Source organism: Salvelinus fontinalis, chromosome 36 (assembly GCF_029448725.1).
Source record: "Salvelinus fontinalis isolate EN_2023a chromosome 36, ASM2944872v1, whole genome shotgun sequence".
Classification (NCBI taxonomy): domain Eukaryota; kingdom Metazoa; phylum Chordata; class Actinopteri; order Salmoniformes; family Salmonidae; genus Salvelinus; species Salvelinus fontinalis.
In genome coordinates this window covers 867784-886065 of record NC_074700.1, presented here as the reverse complement: position 1 = coordinate 886065, position 18282 = coordinate 867784, and the positions used below count along the sequence as shown (strand labels likewise).

The 18282-nt window shown below is 42.5% G+C and overlaps 1 protein-coding gene across 1 annotated transcript; it reads left to right on the top strand.

Moving 5' to 3' along the window:
- Positions 1 to 284: 284 nt before the first annotated feature.
- On the top strand, positions 285 to 2938 carry dthd1 (death domain containing 1). Its single transcript, XM_055901027.1, has 3 exons — positions 285 to 585; positions 1097 to 1292; positions 2707 to 2938. The coding sequence occupies exons 1-3, from the start codon at positions 285 to 287 to the stop codon at positions 2936 to 2938; spliced, it is 729 nt and encodes a 242-aa protein (XP_055757002.1).
- The last annotated feature ends 15344 nt before the right edge of the window (positions 2939 to 18282 follow it).

Here is an 18282-nt window from a genome sequence, read left to right as displayed (position 1 = left end):
TTAACATGGATCTCAAAAGGGTTCAACCTGGATCTCAAAAGGGTTCGTCAAAGTATTATCTTATGGGACAGCTGAAGAAGCCTTTTTGGTTCTTGATAGCAGTTTTCTCTTTTCCCTCTTTCACTCTGTTTTTCTCCATCTATCCATTGTGCTGCTTCTCCCTCCCATGTATCTCTCCCTCAGTCCCTATCTCATACTGTATATCTCTCACTCCCTACAAAGTCCCCTCCGTCTCCTTCCCTACCTGCCTCTCCAGACTAGTTGTAGTCCGTCTCCTCTCCTCCATGCGTCCCTCCTTCTTGACTACCCTGGGGGAGGAGGTGGAGGATTCTGTGCTGCGCACCATGGTGTCCATAGTGCTCAAGCGGCCGAGGGAGAACCCCCACATGGCCCTGGTAGCTGCCCTGCCCAGCAGAGACCTATCCTGGAAGCAGTGCAAACTCCGGGCGCGGGGCTACTGTGGCCTTCCTGAGCCCTCGCTAGAGATCCCCATGTGCGAGGTGGAGCAACTGCTCCTGTCCTTCATTGGGAAGATCAACCAATCCTACATGACTACTCAAGAAAATAAAGTTGTCAGAAATGTTAGTTAAAGGTTATGTCAACACGGGCTATCTTCGTATGGCTCATTGCTATAACTCCAGGTCCGTATCCCTGCTGGAGTAAAAAAACTAAAAGTTCAATCAATCTACCAATGTCAGTGTTTTGGATACTGGCCCGTTGCTCCACAGTCCACACAGACCTCATCATCCCAATTTGACGTTGTCAATATTACATTTATTCAACTGCGATGGAATAGTAATTCGGTCTAGCTGGGTGATGTACTATTTGAGGCATACGAAGTATGAACCACTGTGGCGCCAAACTAGATTGGTAACAAATCACAATATTCAGTGACACTACCTAAATGACTTTGTTTGCAAATTGAAATATACAAATTTGGAGTATTGTTAGAGGATTTGAGCTTCGGAACCTTTGGGTTTGAATGCAGGTACATCAGTCCCAAGGGAGTCCACCCTCTAGCAATGCTCATAACATACCTCCAAAGGTAGATTTTTTTAAACAATGTTGTTAGTTGTATATTCCATTTCTCCTATAGGGAGTCAAAGCAGCCAACATGATGGATGGGGCGTATGTGAGCGAATCACCTTCCACAGCCAGAGGAAGAACCGCCTCCACCTGCGTCTAACCGAGGTGGACCCGTTTGGGAACAACAGCACGCCCCACTACAAAGGGATGGCCGTCTTCCACAAGATAACCAGGGATCAGCTGGAGTGGAGAGAGGACAAGGCTGTGTTATCTTAATTCTGGGTCACTCAAGAATCCCATCTGTAAGCTGTCCCTTACGCTGCCTATTGTATTGTGCACCACGCAAACTTAAGAGTAGTAGTTGAACATGAAGGCATTCCGTTTTCAATGTTTTCCGTTTCTGGTTGTTGCCCTGTATTTTCAGAAAGTGGAACCCTGAGTGCTAAGTTTATATCACATGATCAGTCAGGTAGGTCAACCCCCCTCCCCCCTCTATCTTTCTCTTGCTTTTGTCATGTCTGTCATTTTTATGTTGTTGTCTTAGGTCTCTCTTTATGTAGTGTTGAGTTGTCTCTCTTGTCATGTGTGTTTTGTCCTATTTTTATTATTTTTATTTTTATTCCCTGCCCCCGTCCCCGCAGGAGGCCTTTTGGTAGGCCGTCATTGTAAATAAGAATTTGTTCTTAACTGACTCGCCTTGCTACATAAAAAAAGTCAAGAAATAAATACAAACAAAAAAATGTAAAGTTAAAATGTCCATGGATTTGTATTAACTTCTAGATCTATCTATATATATATATTGCGTGATACCCTCATAAAACTGACTATCCTACCAATCGTCAACTTTGTCGATGTCATTTACAAAATAGCCTCCAACACTCTACTCGGCAAACTGGATGCAGTCTATCACAGTTCCATCTGTTTTGTCACCAAAGCCCCATATACCACCAACCACTGCGACCTGTATGCTCTCGTCGGCTGGCACTCGCTACATATTCGTTGCCATTCCCACTGGCTCCAGGTCATCTATAAGTATTTTCTAGGTAAAGCTCCGCCTTATCTCAGCTCACTGGTCACCATAACAACACCCGCCCGTAGCACGCGCTCCAGCAGGTATATCTCACTGGTCATCCCCAAAGCCAACACCCACTTTGGCCACCTTTCCTTCCAGTTCTCTGCTGCCAATGGCTGGAACGAATTGCAAAAATCGCTGAAGTTGGAGACTTATATTTCCCTCACTAACTTTAATAAGCACCAGCTATCTGAGCAGCTTACCGATCGCTGCAGCTGTTCATAGCCCACCCAACTACCTAACTCACCCCCATATTGTTTTTATTAACTTTTTTGCTCTTTTGCACACCAGTATTTCTACTTGCACATCATCATCTGCACATCTATCACTTCAGTGTTAATTTGCTAAATTGTAATTACTTCGCTTCTATGGCCTATTTATTGCATTACCTCCTTACTCAATTTGCACAAACTGTATATAGATTTTTCTATTGTGTTATTGACTGTACTTTTGTTTATGCTATGTGTAAGTCTGTTTGTTTTTTTGTAGCAGTGCTTTGCTTTATCTTGGCCAGGTCGCAGTTGTAAATTACAACTTGTTCTAAACTGGCCTACCTGGTTAAATACAGGTGAAATAAAAATAGAATAAATATGTGTTTGTGGATATAGGAGTTACAACAATCTTTCCTCTCCTCCACATCCCCTGTTCGACTCCACCCTGTACTGGCTCTCTGAGGAGCTCTCAGAGGAAGATGCAGCCCTGCTGGTCCTCTCCTTCCGCCTGCGCTGTAGCTCCATCCAGTTGGTGAGGCTGCAGGCCCCAGACAGCCTGGCCGCTCAGGCCTACCACGTCATCGGTCTGTGGAGGAGGGGGCTCCCTGCTACCCCACACTCAGCCTAGGCTGCACAGCTTGCCCGCTGCCTGACCAAGAGCGGTCGGCCCGATCTGGCCAAGTAGCTGCTGTTACAGCAGGCGGCCACCAGGGGAGAATGAGGAGTAGAGGTAGATAGGTATGGGCAACTCCAGTCCATAGTTGGGCCTGATTGATGTCACACTTTTTGCCAGCCATGTAGCTAACATACATGATTCAACTAATTGCATTCTAAACCGAAGACCATGATCAGTGGTGCAGCGGTCTAAGGCACTGCATCTCCATGCTAGAGGTGTCACTACAGACCCTGGTTCAATCCCAGGCTGTGTCACAACTGTCCATGATTGAGAGTCCCATAGGGCGGCACACAATTGGCCCAGCGTTGTCTGACTTGCCTAGTTAAATAAAGGTTGAATAAAAATTGGAGTTATGTGTGTTAGCATTGGCTGTGGCAAAAGTGTGTCACCCTTGAGGCATCAAGTTGCCCATTTCTGAGGTAGGTGGGGTTTTCAGAAGAACAGTGTTTGATTTGTAATGAAGTGTGTCCCAGATGGAGGGAGTTGACATTGATTTAGTAATTGCAAGCACTGCATGACTTCTCAGGCAGGTTTGCCGTCAGAACTAAACAGTTATTTATCAGAGCTGTCTATACTATCGGGAGCTACTTACAATGAGTGCATTTAAAGAAAGAAGCTGTAATGTAATACCATTTAATGAACGCAATGACACCTAACACTCAGGACACTCAGAGTGAGGATATGGGAATGATGGGAGGATGGCAACTTTATGTGCTATTAGGAGGGCTTGCTCTGCCGCTGTTTGTCCACACGAGGGAAGCATCTGCCAGGAAAATGGTACTCGGTGTAGAGAGAATAGACTATAAATTAGGTTGAAGGATTTCGCTTTCACCTGCTCCATCATTAAATATCTACACTTAAATCCTACAGGAGGATTGAATACCTGTTAACTTCAAGAAAAGGCATGCGTTTCTCAGTTATCTGAACTGTGGCTGTACTGTACACTGAGTGTACAAAACATTAGGAACACCTGCTTTTCCATGACATAGACTGACCAGCTAAATCCAGCTAAAAGCTATGATCTTTTTGATGTGACTTGTTAAATCCAGTTCGCTCAGCGTAGATGAAGGTGAGAAGACAGTTTAAAGAGTTATTTTTAAGCCTTGAGACAACATGGATTGTATATGTGTACCACTCAGAGGGTGATTGGGCAAGACAAAAGATGTAAGTGCCTTTGAACGGGGTATGGTAGTAGGTGCCAGGCACACCGGTTTGAGTGTGTCAAGAACTGCAGCGCTGCTGGGCTTTTCACACTCAAAAAGTTTCCCGTGTGTCTCAAGATTGGTCTTACACCCAAAGGACATCCAGCCAACTTGACAGAACTGTGGGAAGCATTGGAATCAACATGGGCCAGCATCCCTATGGAATGCTTTTGGCACCTTGTAGAGTCCATGCCCTGACAAATTGAGGCTGTTCTGAGGGCCAAAGGTTGGGCAACTCAATATTAGGAAAGTGTTCCTAATGTTTTGTACACTCAGTGTATGTCAGGAATCTATCGTATGTTATCTTATTTTGTGATGCAATGTTGTGCTAAACCATATTATTGTATCTCTGTTGCTTGGTGCACATATGATGCACTTGTTGTAGAATGTAATCAATCATTTGAAATTTGATACATTTATAATAAATCATTTGTGTGTGACTTTAAAAGTCGATTAAACATCTCAACAGGTGGGTGCAGTTATTTATGTCTCCCTTTAGAAGTTACATTATACAATAAACAAAGTATATAATATAACCAGAAAATAACCCTTTAGTCTTCAAAAACAGCCAGACAGCTGGACAGAGTTTTTTTGAAATGTTTGATTCCAGACCATTACCCCTGTGTGACATTCTGGGGATCCCCAGGTAAGTGTGAGGAAATGACATGCGTTATGTATTGGGGGACCACCGTGGAGAAGTGAAGGAGCACGGGGGAACCCCACGCGGAGAGAGAGGGGTAGACAGGGGACCCCCGGCGCAACAAATGTTTGAAACAAAGGTTAATGAAGTATTAAACACTAACAGGTGGCTGATGAATAGTGCCTCCATCCCTCTCTATCTGCATCTCTGCATGCTGCTCTCACCTCCTCGCTCTCTCTCTAAGGGGCGCATGGCAATCAACGGGGCGGGTGGATCTGTACCCAGAGTGTGTGTGCCAGTGGTGGGCGTCATTAGAGAGTGGCGAGTGGGTCCACACACACACACTGAGTGCTTAAGGTAAATGTCACAGGAGGGGCTCTCACGGTGAGAGGAAATCATATCAGAACAGCGGGGTGCTCACTCTCCTCCTCTTCATGATGAAAAAGGCCACATAGCACACAGTCCTATGCGGGTCTGCCACACAGCACACAGCCCTATAGAGGTCTGCTTGGGAAAGGACTGGCGGGGTGTCCGGTAATGCATTAAGACACATCACTGAATATTAAGTAGCACTTAGTGGATATGGCATCATCATTCAAATTACTTTGCAACGAGTTACAGTCTAAGGGATGATCTCTAACTTGAAGTCGGGTAGTTACAAAAATGATATGCAAGTCCCCCATTGACATTAATAGCAACAATGTATAATGTCTAATAATAATAATAATAATATTAATAATAATAATAATAATATATAATGTCTGGCCTCGTAAGGTTTTGCTGGTGACTACCATCAGAAGTGTGTGTGTGTGTGTGTGTGTGTGTGTGTGTGAACCTATGAGGCGTGGTGCTCGCTCATCCGTTTCCGAATCCTCATTTCTACCTTCGTCGGACCAGACAACTCCCCCAACAAACACACGTGCACAGGTGTCAAGAGGAGTAGAACACAAGATGTTTGTGTTTGGTATGTGTTTACTGCTGGTAAAGTAGCATGTTTGTTATCCCGGGGATCGATCTATGGGGACCGTAGTGTGGGGGTGGTGGGGGTGAGGAAGGGTGAGAGTAGAGGGGAGAAGGCTAGCATACAGACAGCATCACTGGGCTGTGAAACCTTCTTGACATCCTGGCCTGAGTGTGAGTAGACTGGGGGCTTGGGGAGGGCGGCTTTCTATCACACTCTTTCTCACACACACAAACACACAATCACAATCGGATTTACACACACACACATACCAATACACATACACACACAGTCTCTCACACAGTCTTACCCACCCAGGAAATCTCTCAGTGTTAAAAGGTCAGGCAAGAGAGATGCAGCCAGGCTTGCATGACAAGTGTAATACTCACACAGGCAGAAGCACACACACACACACTGACCTAACCTTAAAAAAGCTGCCAGTCATATTCCATCCCCAGAATACATTGCTCTAAAAGCCCCCCAAGTATAAATATTTATTGGTGAATCAAAACTGGACAGCTACAGAGTTAGCTTGCTAGCCTACAGAGGTGCTTGAGGGGACGAGTGCAAGTTTGACCTTGTATGAGCTGGAATATTGTTTTCTACAAGAAATTTCAGTTGGTGCATTGGACTAAACGGTTGACAATGTGGTTGACAATGTGGGTGGGTGTGTTGGAGTTCGTGGTCCATGCCTTCTGTTTTGGGATGAGATTCTCGGATTTTGAAACACTGTCATAACAACTTTGGCAACCAGGTCTGCCCCTGTCTGGATGACACGATAACATCGACAGGGTTGTCGTTGCCAAAGAACGTGTCACTGGCTGTGTTTGAAGAGTTGATGGGGTGTTAGAGGGATTGGCATCTTAGCTGCAGAGACATACTGTCTGTGGTCCCAAAGCACTGTGGGGTCCCGTGTGGCTCAGTTGGGAGAGCTTGGCACTTGCAGGGTTGTGGGGTCGATCCCCATGGGGGACCAGTACAAAAAAATGTGTCCACTCACGAATGTAAGTCGCTCTGGATAAGAGGTTGTGCTAAATTACGTAAATGAAACAAGTCACACCTCTGAGAGAGAGTGTTAAAGAGCTAAAGCTGTTATACAGACATGAGGGACAGAGATAAAAACACTTCAGACAACAATATGGTGTTATAGAATACTGAATGAAAGTGTCTCACTGGCTCTTGCATCTCACCCCTATTTTCTTCCAATCTCTGTACATGTTTATCTTTCTCCTTCTCTATTTCTCTCTTTCCTTGCCAATGCAAAGACGTGGAGCTGATGAATAGGTACTCTTTCTTTCTCTCTCTCTCTACTTTTTCTTTCCATGTGCATGTTGCCCACCCCCTCCCCTTCTAACCCCTATTCCTTCCCATTCCCCATCTCCCCTACCTCCTGGAGGCTTTATCATTACTGTACATCTTACTTGCTGTTCTGTTCTAAGAGGTGTTGATGACTCTGGGATTGTGTGAACTACCACCACCAGCAGCCATGATGGCTGGAAGCCTCGGCACTAGGCCCCACCATCTACCCCCAGACAGACCCTTCCTCCCCGTCCACATGCTGCCACCTGTCTCTGACTTCCAGTCATTAATTCATCCTCATTTGGATTAATCCACAGCGGAACCCATCATGCATGAGTCCCCATGTGTGGCCTATCCTCATACACATTTTGGCACACTGTGCACATACCCACGAGTGTGCACATGTGCACGCACACACACATTGAATTGGATTTATATGCACGCTGTCTGGTCAAATTGGTCTGTAATATAACATTCAGAATAGTTTTGGGACTAAAACCTAATGGAAATTCTCTCATATGTACATAGTGGACCCAATTTTCTCATTTTCTGGTTGTCCACTTAGCTGTTTAATGTGTAGTCAGTGTGGGTTTAACTATCAACCGAATCACGGTCAGGGATATCACACAGCTGGTTGAGTCACCTGGGTCCTGTCCATGTCTGTGTATCTGTCTGTCAGTGTTGTGTTTGTGTCTGTGCCCATGCCCATGCCTGTAACTGTCTGTTTATGTGTATGCGTCTGTCTTTGTGTCAGTGTCTGTGTACACACACACAGCGAAGGGGTTCAGAAATTGCTATAACCCAATTTGTCTGTGTGCTAAATCTGTCTGTGTAGTCTCCTGTTTGCTCTGCTTATTAAAACTGGTGACCCTGGTGGTCAGGCTGCAGTACATTTCCTGGTTGTGAGAGGAGTTGGCGTGGCATCAGCTCAGCTCGAAGTCCCTCGGGACATTAACCAGTCAGCACTATGGTTACGGCTGGCCAAACCACATAACTACACAACTACAGCCTAGAGCTAGTGAGAAAGAGAGGGAAGGGGGGGGGGGAGTAGGGCTTGCGCCATCAGCCTACTGTAGATAGAAAAAGATAATACTTGAATACAATGGAAACACCTGCTATCGACATGCCCTCTCTCTACCCTACTCTTAATATGTATTTTCCTTTTCATTCTTCGTGAGCCACACATGACATCTGTGTGAGATGTCATGTGATGAGTATAAGTGAATATGAGTGGGTAATGAAGCAGGCACTTGCAGAGTTATCTCAAGGTCATAGCCGCACACATGAATACAGTCTTAGAGCTTAATGTGTGTGTGTGTCTGTGCGTGCGTGCGTGTGTATACAGATTATGCGTGCTTGAGTGTGCACTTGTGCATTTATATGTGTGCGAACGGGTAAATGGGTCAATGCCAGAGCTTATTAACTCTTCTGTCAACAGAAAATAGATAAATATACAGTGAGTGTGCAAAACATTAGGAAAACCTGTTCTTTCCATGACATAGACTGGTCATTAAAAATCCATGAATCCAGGTTAAAGCTTTGATTCCGTAATGATGTCACTTGTTAGGTTAAAGAAGGATGTTAGGCCTTGAGACAATTAAGACATGAATTGTGTACAGTATGTGTGCCATTCAGAGAGTGAATGGGCAAGACAAGATTTAAGTGCATTTGAACGGGGATTGGTAGTAGTTGCCAGACACACCGGTTTGACTGGGTTTTTCACCCTCAACAGTTTCCCGTGGGTATCAAGAATGGTCCACCACCCAAAGGACATCCAGCCAACTTGACACAAGTGTGGGAAGCATTGGAGTCAACATGGGCCAGCATCCCTGTGAAATGCTTTTGACACCTTATAGAGTCCATGCCCAGACGAATTGAGGCTGTTCTGAGGGCAATAGGGTGTGCATCTCAATGTTAGGAAGGAACTCTTCATTTTTGTACACTCAGTGTATTCATAACCTCATACTGCCTCATTACCAACATGTAACCTGTTAGACTCCATCCTCTATTTTCTCTAATATGCATATTAGCTTCTGGCTTGTGTAGGAATAGGATATAACAGCCTTCTGTACACTCTTAGAAAAAGGGTTCCAAAAGGGTTCTCCTATGGGGACAGCCGCAGAAATCTTTTAGGTTCCAGAAAGCATATTTTTTTTTCTAGGAGTGCAGGTCCGACCATAAAATTAAGAGTGTGTGTCTACGTGTTTGTGTGCATTTGTGTGCGTGTGTGTGCATATGTGTTGGCATGTACTACATGGTTTATACTATCAGGAATGAGTGAATAACCACTTTATGTGAATCTTTCAATAGCAGCATCATTTATCAGCAGTAAAAAGGCAGCATTGGTATTTCCCCAACAGATGTTTGATTGAGTGGACTCGCTCTAATTTTCAAACTCACAGGGGGAAAAAGCTTTCCATACAAGAGATTTTCTACAAAACAGCTTAATATACAGCTAGCTACTTCCTGGGTTATTTGGTAGCCCAGCGCTGAGTAAATATTGGACAGAACACATGCTGGGTTATTTGTCCCAGCCAGTTGGGTTGCGTGAATAATCCAACATGTTGGTATGTTTGGATTACTCAAAACTGGGTTATTTTAACCATCAGTTGGGTTTTTAATTACTTTCATGCTGGGTTGACCTGGGTCTTTTTTAATGTAATCCATATGTTATTTTTAGGAGGCATGATTTTCAGATAGTAATTTGTGGCCACCCTTGAGAGTCAGTCAGTAATTTCTGTTCATCATGTTAAGTTGGTACACTGCAGTTTTAAAAAATTTCCTTCAATGTTTTTGCACAACACATTTTTATGTAAAATTAATAAAACATTTTACTTATTTTATTTTTTTAATTTTTTTATTTCACCTTTATTTAACCAGGTAGGCAAATTGAGAACACGTTCTCATTTACAATTGCGACCTGGCAATATTATATAATATTATACCATGGCATTGTTAAATACTTGTTTCTGATTGGCTTGAAGGGCATTCTAGAGCGTGTATAATTTAAGTGATCATGCCCTTGAAGACAGTGTTTGGAGGATATATTGGCACAGTTTGCCAGCCCTCACCCTGTCAACACCTGTGCCAATATGTCCTTCAAACACCGGCTTCTCGGGCATTATCACTTAAATAATACAAGCTCTAGAATGCCCTTCAACCAATCAGAAACAAGTATTTAACAACGCCATGCTATAAGTAAAATGTTTTATTAATTTTACATAAAAATGTGTTGTGCAAAAATATTCAAGGATATAAAACATTTGCAGTGTACAATAGGTTACCAACATATTCAAATAATGATTTACATATTTTCATTAGAAACATTATTTTGATGAATTTATTCATACTATTTCATCCTTCCAGGAGATATAGTCCCAACACAAATCCAGGGTTGCTACCGAAGTCAGCGGGTCATTCATTCTATCTGTTCGATTTCCAGAGAAGTGACCCAGATGTTCAGTCTTTTTGTTCTGTATCTATGGATGCGACCCAGCCGTTCATTCTAAATGTTCCATTGCCAAACTGGCTGGCAACATTCTTATCCCTCTTGCTTGCTAGTTAGCCAACTATGGCTAACTTACAGTCGTGTCAAAAAGTGGAGCCAGAATAACTGCAAAGTATCTGCATTTGCATTTGTTTTAGCTGTTTTCTAGTGACGTTTATTTGGATACATCCATAACTATGTGCTAATGAGGTGTGATTTTACCTGGCATAAAAAAATGTGCTCTCTCGTCAGCCAACACAATCACTTCTAACTGAAGCTGGAAAGACTGCAAACTAGGAGCACTTCGTTTCGTTTGACCTTTTTTCAATTGACAATTCTTTATATATACATATATATATCCATAAAAATGATGCCCTCTGATTCATGATTTGGTCTGGCTGAGAAACGCTGCATGCCTGTCTGTCTCATCCCGACACGTTCATTACTATTGGACAGCTGGAATTCGAATTTGAATATTGAAACAATGTTGCAAATGTCAGAGAGACAGCAAGGTTAATACAAATCTCTGCTGTTGAAAACTAAATGTTAGTCTAAAAGAAATGTGAGATAATGTCTAGATGCTTTTTATAGTGAAGATCAAGTTCATAAATTGCTTGGCTGGGCTGATAAGACAGTGGATTGCGCAGTCAGATGGAACAGAGTAAATAGGCATTTTAACATCATAGATTTAGCCGGTGGTAACTTGTGGAGTAGACACCAGCTGGAATGTGATTTTAATCAATCGGCATTCAAGATTAGACCCACCCGTTGTATAATTCCTTATAATGCACGGTATAATTCAATGGCTATGAAGTTCATTCTTACATTCTCTATGTTTGAGCTGCTTTTGAAAGGGAGGATGGGGAGTAGACCGTGACAGAGCTGGACCTTACACTTCCTGCAGGCCCACCCTCTGCCCCCCAAGTACCCCCAAGGACGACCAAGCCATTACAGTAATTAACTGGAGTGGAGGAATATGGAGAGGTGGAGGTAGAGAGGGCGGGAGAAAAAGAGGAATTCATGTATTTTCTGCCGAGGCACCATCTCACCGGTGGGGGCTTGCCTGCCTGCCTGCCTGGCCATGCTCGTTCTCTATCTCCTGTAGTCAGTTAATTCCTAATTCACTTTCATTATGGACAGTAACAGATCTCAGGACAGGGTCCCAAAATTAATCTTGCAAAGAGCCTGAGACACCGCTGCTGCTGCGCTGCAACCCGGCTTTTAAACCCCACTAAAATACACAGAGAGAGAGGAAGGGAGAAGGAAATAGGAAGAGAGAGAGAGAAAGTGAGAAATAAGGGTGGAGAGAGGAGGATGGGTAGAGCAAGAATTAGGAAAGGGGAAGAGGAGAGAGAGGGAGAGGACTGTGGCGCAATGTCCCATTATGACATCATTCACTGCTACATTGATTTGGAAAACGGCTAGTAGAGTCAACAGTGAGTGCTGTTACCTTCAAGTAAGTTTCAGTTTTGCTCTTTTTGTTTTAAGGCTATCCCAAACCTTAATCCTTTCCTCAACCATTCTGAGTAAATGGCTAACCTTAAGTATTTGGAGTTAATGCCTAAACTTAACCCTAACCTTAAAATTCAGAGTTAAAGGGATACTTTGGGATTTTGGCACGCTAGCAGATACCCATAGAAATGACCTCTAGCTTCCTTCATACTGGACACAGATACATACAAATTGTATCCATGGTTTCATCTGACTCTGGGGAAGTAGATAAAGGTAATTTTTGCCAAAATCCTGAAGTATCCCTTTAACCTTTCACACGTACCAACAAACGGGTGTGATCATTCTACAGTGGTCTTTGCAGCGTACGCTCAAACCGGTTGATTAGAATGCTTATTTAGAACGTCAAGTTCTGATTGCCCCAACAGTCAGCATTTGAGCTGGCCACACTGTTTTTTTCACAGAGATATTTTGCACAAACACAGTCCTTACAAAGTTTTATGTCTTGAATGTAACCCGTTTATTTATGAAACTAGGCATATGTCACAAGTCACGACTTCACAGGAGAGACATCTGTTTTTAATTTTTTGTCAAAATGCGTTTTTGGGCAGAAATGCCTTCTGGAACATGTAAACTTTCATGTGCCTTAATAACAAACTTGTATGCCATCTGCAAATACAAATAACATTGTTAAATTCTGAGCCTTGTTGGTTAAGCCACAGAAAAAGTGAGTAACCTTCCTACTAACCATGATTGGCTGAGATGATGAGTGGGATGGACATGCCGAGAAGAGTTGGTACTGGTCTGCCATATAGAAGGCTTCTGTCTATTTGAGCTGGTCAGTCTGTGTTGGTAATCCTGTCGAATGTGGCTTTTTTTATGTATCTTGTCGTGGAGCTGCATAAGTGTTTCTCTCCACTTTCTGGAGGATCAAGTTTTGAAATCAGTGGAATTAGAGTATGATAGCTGAAGAGATGGAGAAAACACCTGTCTCTGGATTATATCTTCAAACTAAGTGCAACTGTGGCATGGCATCCATGACAGGGAAACGGGTCCATCATGCATGATGATGTATATGGGTAAGATGGCTAACTGACATTTTCAGATTTTACACGTTTCTAATTTTGACAGAAAGTGGTTTCATTTCAAGCTAAAGTGTACTGATAGCTAGCCAACGTTAGCTGGCTGACTCTCTAAATAACGTTACATGTATGACATTATAAGTATCCCAGAGCCGTTTGTTTTGCTAGTTAGAGCCTAATGTTAGCTAGCTAACATTGAACCTGGTTGGTTAGCTCCCAGCAGATTCAAGCATGTTAGTAACCACATGATTTGGCACTATGTTAATTGTTCATTGTTGTTTAACATTCATTGTTGTTTAACCTTTAAGGCTAGGGGGCAGTATTCGGAAGTTTGCATGACTGAGGGGCACAAAGTAAACTGCCTGTTACTCAGGCCCAGAGGCTAGGATATGCATATACATGGTAGTATTGATTAGAAAACACTCTAAAGTTTCTAAAACTGTTAAAATAATGTCTAAGTATAACAGAACTGATTTGGCAGGCGAAACCCCACGGACAATCCATCCAGGAATATTTATTTTAGGTCATTGGACTTTTCAATGCTTTTCTATGGGAAAGTCTAATAATTAGGACCCCGATTGCAGTTCCTATGGCTTCCACTAGATGTCAACAGTCTTTAGAAATTGTTTCATGCTTGTTTTTTGAAAAATGAAGAAGTATTGGTATTCTTTCGAAGTATCCCTCAGAAGGACTCTAGTCTTTTGGCGCACGTGAATGAGCTCCTCGTTCTTTTTCTCTGGTATTGAAAACTGTATATTCCGTCTTAAATTTTATCAATTATTTACATAATAGCGCCTTATCACTTGTTACCATGGACACGTGACTCATGAGCCACTGGTGTTTTTGTAATGCGCACACACACACACACATTTTTTTGTGCACAAATACATGTTCAATAAAGTTTATTTTATATAGCCCTTCGTACATCAGCTAATATCTCGAAGTGCTGTACAGAAACCAAGCCTAAAACCCCAAACAGCAAGCAATGCAGGTGTAGAAGCACGGTGGCTAGGAAAAAATTTAAGATTTTAGATGACATAAGACACTTGTATGCTCATGAATGTTTAATATTATGATTATTTATTTGAATTGTGCATCCTCCAATTTCACCTGATGTTGTCGTTTGTCGGCCTAGAATTAAGATCACACACATCACGTAACGTTAGCTAACGAGCCAGCCTGTCACGACTTCCGCCCAAAGTCGGTCCCTCTCCTTCTTCGGGCGGCGTTCGGCGGTCGACGTCACCGGCCTTCTTGCCACCGCCGATCCACTTTTCATTTTCCATTTGTTTTGTCTTTGTTTTACACACCTTTTTTCTTTTTCCCCCCGTTATTTTACCAGGTAAGTTGACTGAGAACACGTTCTCATTTACAGCAATGACCTGGGGAATAGTTACAGGGGAGAGGAGGGGGATGAATGAGCCAATCGTAAACTGGGGATTATTAGGTGACCGTGATGGTTTGAGGGCCAGATTGGGAATTTAGCCAGGACACCTGGGTTAGCACCCCTACTCTTACGATAAGTGCCAAGGGATCTTTAATGACCTAAATTTACCTGATTTCAATCCCACAAATACTTGTTCATTATTTAACCCTCTGTTCCCCCATGTTTTTTTGTGAGTGATTGTTTATTGTATTATCGGTCTGTCATGGTGTGCGTGTATTTGTTACTTTGTATATTTGACATTTTGAGTAAAAGTATGTTGATTACTCATATCTGCTGTCCTGCGCCTGACTCTCTACACCAGCTACACATAGGACCCATTACATAGCCAGCTAACGTTAGCTAGTAAAACAACAATTAACCTCTACCGAGCACCTACCCCGGGTCCGGGAGCACCCCCCCCACCCCCCCCCCACACTGATTAGCATCGGTAGCATAGCGTCACAATTAAATAGTAGCATCTAAATATCATTAAATCACAAGTCCAAGACATCTAATGAAAGATACAGATCCTGTGAATAAAGCCACCATTTCAGATTTTTATAATGTTTTACAGGGAAGACACAATATGTAAATCTATTAGCTAAACACGTTAGCAAAAGACACAATTTTTTTACTCCAACAGTTTTTTCCTGCGTCAGTAGCTATCACTAATTCGACTAAATAAAAATATATATAGCCACTAACCAAGAAACAACTTCATAAGATGAGTCTGATAACATATTTATGGTATAGCATAGTTTTTTTTTGAAAAATGTGCATTTTTCAGGTATAAATCACAGTTCTACATTGCAGCTGCAATCTGAAATAGTGCCGACGCAGCCAGAACAATTACAGAGACCAACGTCATATAACTAATTACTTATATTAAAACATTTCAGAAAAAATACACAGCGTACAGATATTGAAAGCCCAACATCTGGTGAATCCAAACAATATTTCAGATTTATTAAATGTTTTATAGCGAAAACAAAATGTAGCGCTAAATTAGCATAGCCACGCCAGCCAGAACCAGCTGGGCGCCCCCGACCAGTTCACATGCACGACAGATATATGAAATAACATCGTAAATTCGGTCTTACTATTGCTGATCTTTCATCAGAATGTTGATCAAGGTGTCCTTAGTCCTGATGAGTCGTTCAATCCATTTATAATGGCAACTTTCCCTCTTCATTTAGCATAGGTACTGGTCGACTGGCACGGTTCTGTCCAAAGTAAAAAAACTCACAGAACGGAACACGGCAAAACTCCCGAAAAAATTCAAATAATCTGATTAAACTATATTGAAAAAACATACATTAAGATGATATGGTCACATGTATCAAACAAACTTCGAGACGGAGATAGTTTTCATCCGTAACGGCAGCAAAACAGTAGACAATCGCACCTCCAAATCGCGCGATTCAGAGAACCGGAAGTTGTCGGTCACGCCAAAGAAATAGGTCTTATTTCACGTCAGTACAAGATAAACAAAAAATTTCTCCTCTGACGTCCTCTTGACACCCAGAGGAAGACGAATGAAGTGTGTTTCGGGTCATAGGTGGCGTGACCATATATAGGCAGAGCGTTGAAGCGAGCATACACATCTTGCATTCTTCTTCTTGGTCAGGGAAAGTCCTGTCAAATGACTTCTGTTTCACTCAGAGACAAAATTGAAACGGTTTTAGAAACTATAGATTGTTTTCTATCCAATGGTATTAATTATATGCATATAGTAAGAGCAATAATTGAATAAGAGGCAGTTTAATCTGTAGAAGAAATTATGCTAATGAAAAAACAGCACCCCCTGTATTCTCAAGAAGTTAACGAAGTGGCAACAATGTCACAGTGCTGGGAGTTAACCAACCAGATCTAATGTTAACTAGCTATCATTAGACTGTAACTAGAAAATAAAACGTCTCTGGGAAACAAATAATAACGTCAGCTAGGGAGCCAGCCAGCTAGCTAGCTAACAGTACACTTTAGCTTGAAATTAAACCACTTTCTGTTAAAATTAGAAACATGTAATATATGAAAATATAAGTTAGCTCGATAGACTATCTTACCTGCATACATCAACATGCATCATGGACGCATCTCCCTGTCAGGAATGACATACCACGGTTGCCGTTAGTTTGAAGATGTAATCCGGAGACAGGTGTTTTCTCCATCTCTTTAGCTATCGTACTGTAATGCCACTGATTTCAAAACATGATCCTCCAGAAAGTGGAGAGCAACACCTATGCAGCTCCACTACACAATAAAAAAAAATAAAAGCCACGTTCGACAGGATTACCAACACAGACTGACGAGCTCAAATAGACATTAGACACTTCAATATAGCAGACCAATCTGAAATCCTCTCTCGGCATGTCAAGCCCACTCATTATCTCAGACAATCATGGCTAGTGGGAAGGTTACTGGCTTCTTCTGTGGCTTAACTAACAAGGCTTGTAATTTAACAAACTTATTTGTATTTACAGATGGCATACAAGTTGGTTATTAAGGCACGTGAAAGTTCACATGTTCACGAAGGCATTTCTGCCCCAAAACACATTTGATAAAAAAAATATATATATAAAACGGCTCTCCTGTGAAGTCATGACTTGCGACATATGCCTAGTTTCCTGAATCGGGTCACCAATGTCTGCATACTTGATCTGTGGAAACACTGGGGAGGTGCTTGGGCTCTCGAGTCCAAGAAGTTTGTCCGGCTCAGTAAACCCTCAAACGTTATTTGTCCGCAACCGTGAAATGCGCTACTTCTGTCTGAATTAATGAGGAGGCAGAACACAACTCAATTTAAACTGTTAGAAAATAAATTGAAATTGAAAAAATGTATTGATAATTAGCAGGCAGCGCATGTTAACTGTCCTGTTGCGTAACAATCACATTTTCGAACAGTAAGTGCATTCTGACATCACGTGCATGAAAGATATTTGGAACCTCATGTGAAAAGGTTCATGCCTAAACTTAACCTTAAACACTTTGAAATTTGACATTTGGAACAACTTCGAAATGTGACATTTGGGGAACACGGATGAACATCTAATTCTGACGTGAGTCTGCAAGAGCTTGTGGGACGTAGACACAACTGAGCCTACACACACACACACACACACACACACACACACACACACACACACACACACACACACCACACACACACACACACACACACACACACACACCCATGCAGATACAGTCTCTCAAACACACACAAACACACCCGTTTCCCCTCTCTCTCTCACCCTGTCACACACACTCACACACACACACACACACACACACACACACACACACACACACACACACACACACACACACACACACAATTAACGCACCTCTCTTTCCTCCATATTCCCTACCTAGCAGCTCATATATATCTTTATCAGTCGACAGCTGCTAATTTACCTTATGGGAGCACAATAAACCAACTCCATATGGTTAGGTCTATGCCAAGGCTGTGTTTCAAACTCAAAGTAGGCAGCCCTCGACCCTAAACCCTCAGCCCTTGAATGACGTTTTATATCGTCACATCCGAGTGGACCTCAAATGTCCCTTGCCCAAGCAAGGGAGAGTGATGATCGGAGAGGCAACATCTTTGGTGGAAATCTTGAGGTTAAGCTTAAAAACAACCAACCTAAAGCTATTAATGTACCTAGTAAGCTGACGTATCTAGCTATCAATCCTGTCACGTAGCTAGCTACAGTTGCCCATAGCTGGCTATCTAGTTTTATGGTTTAGTAATTT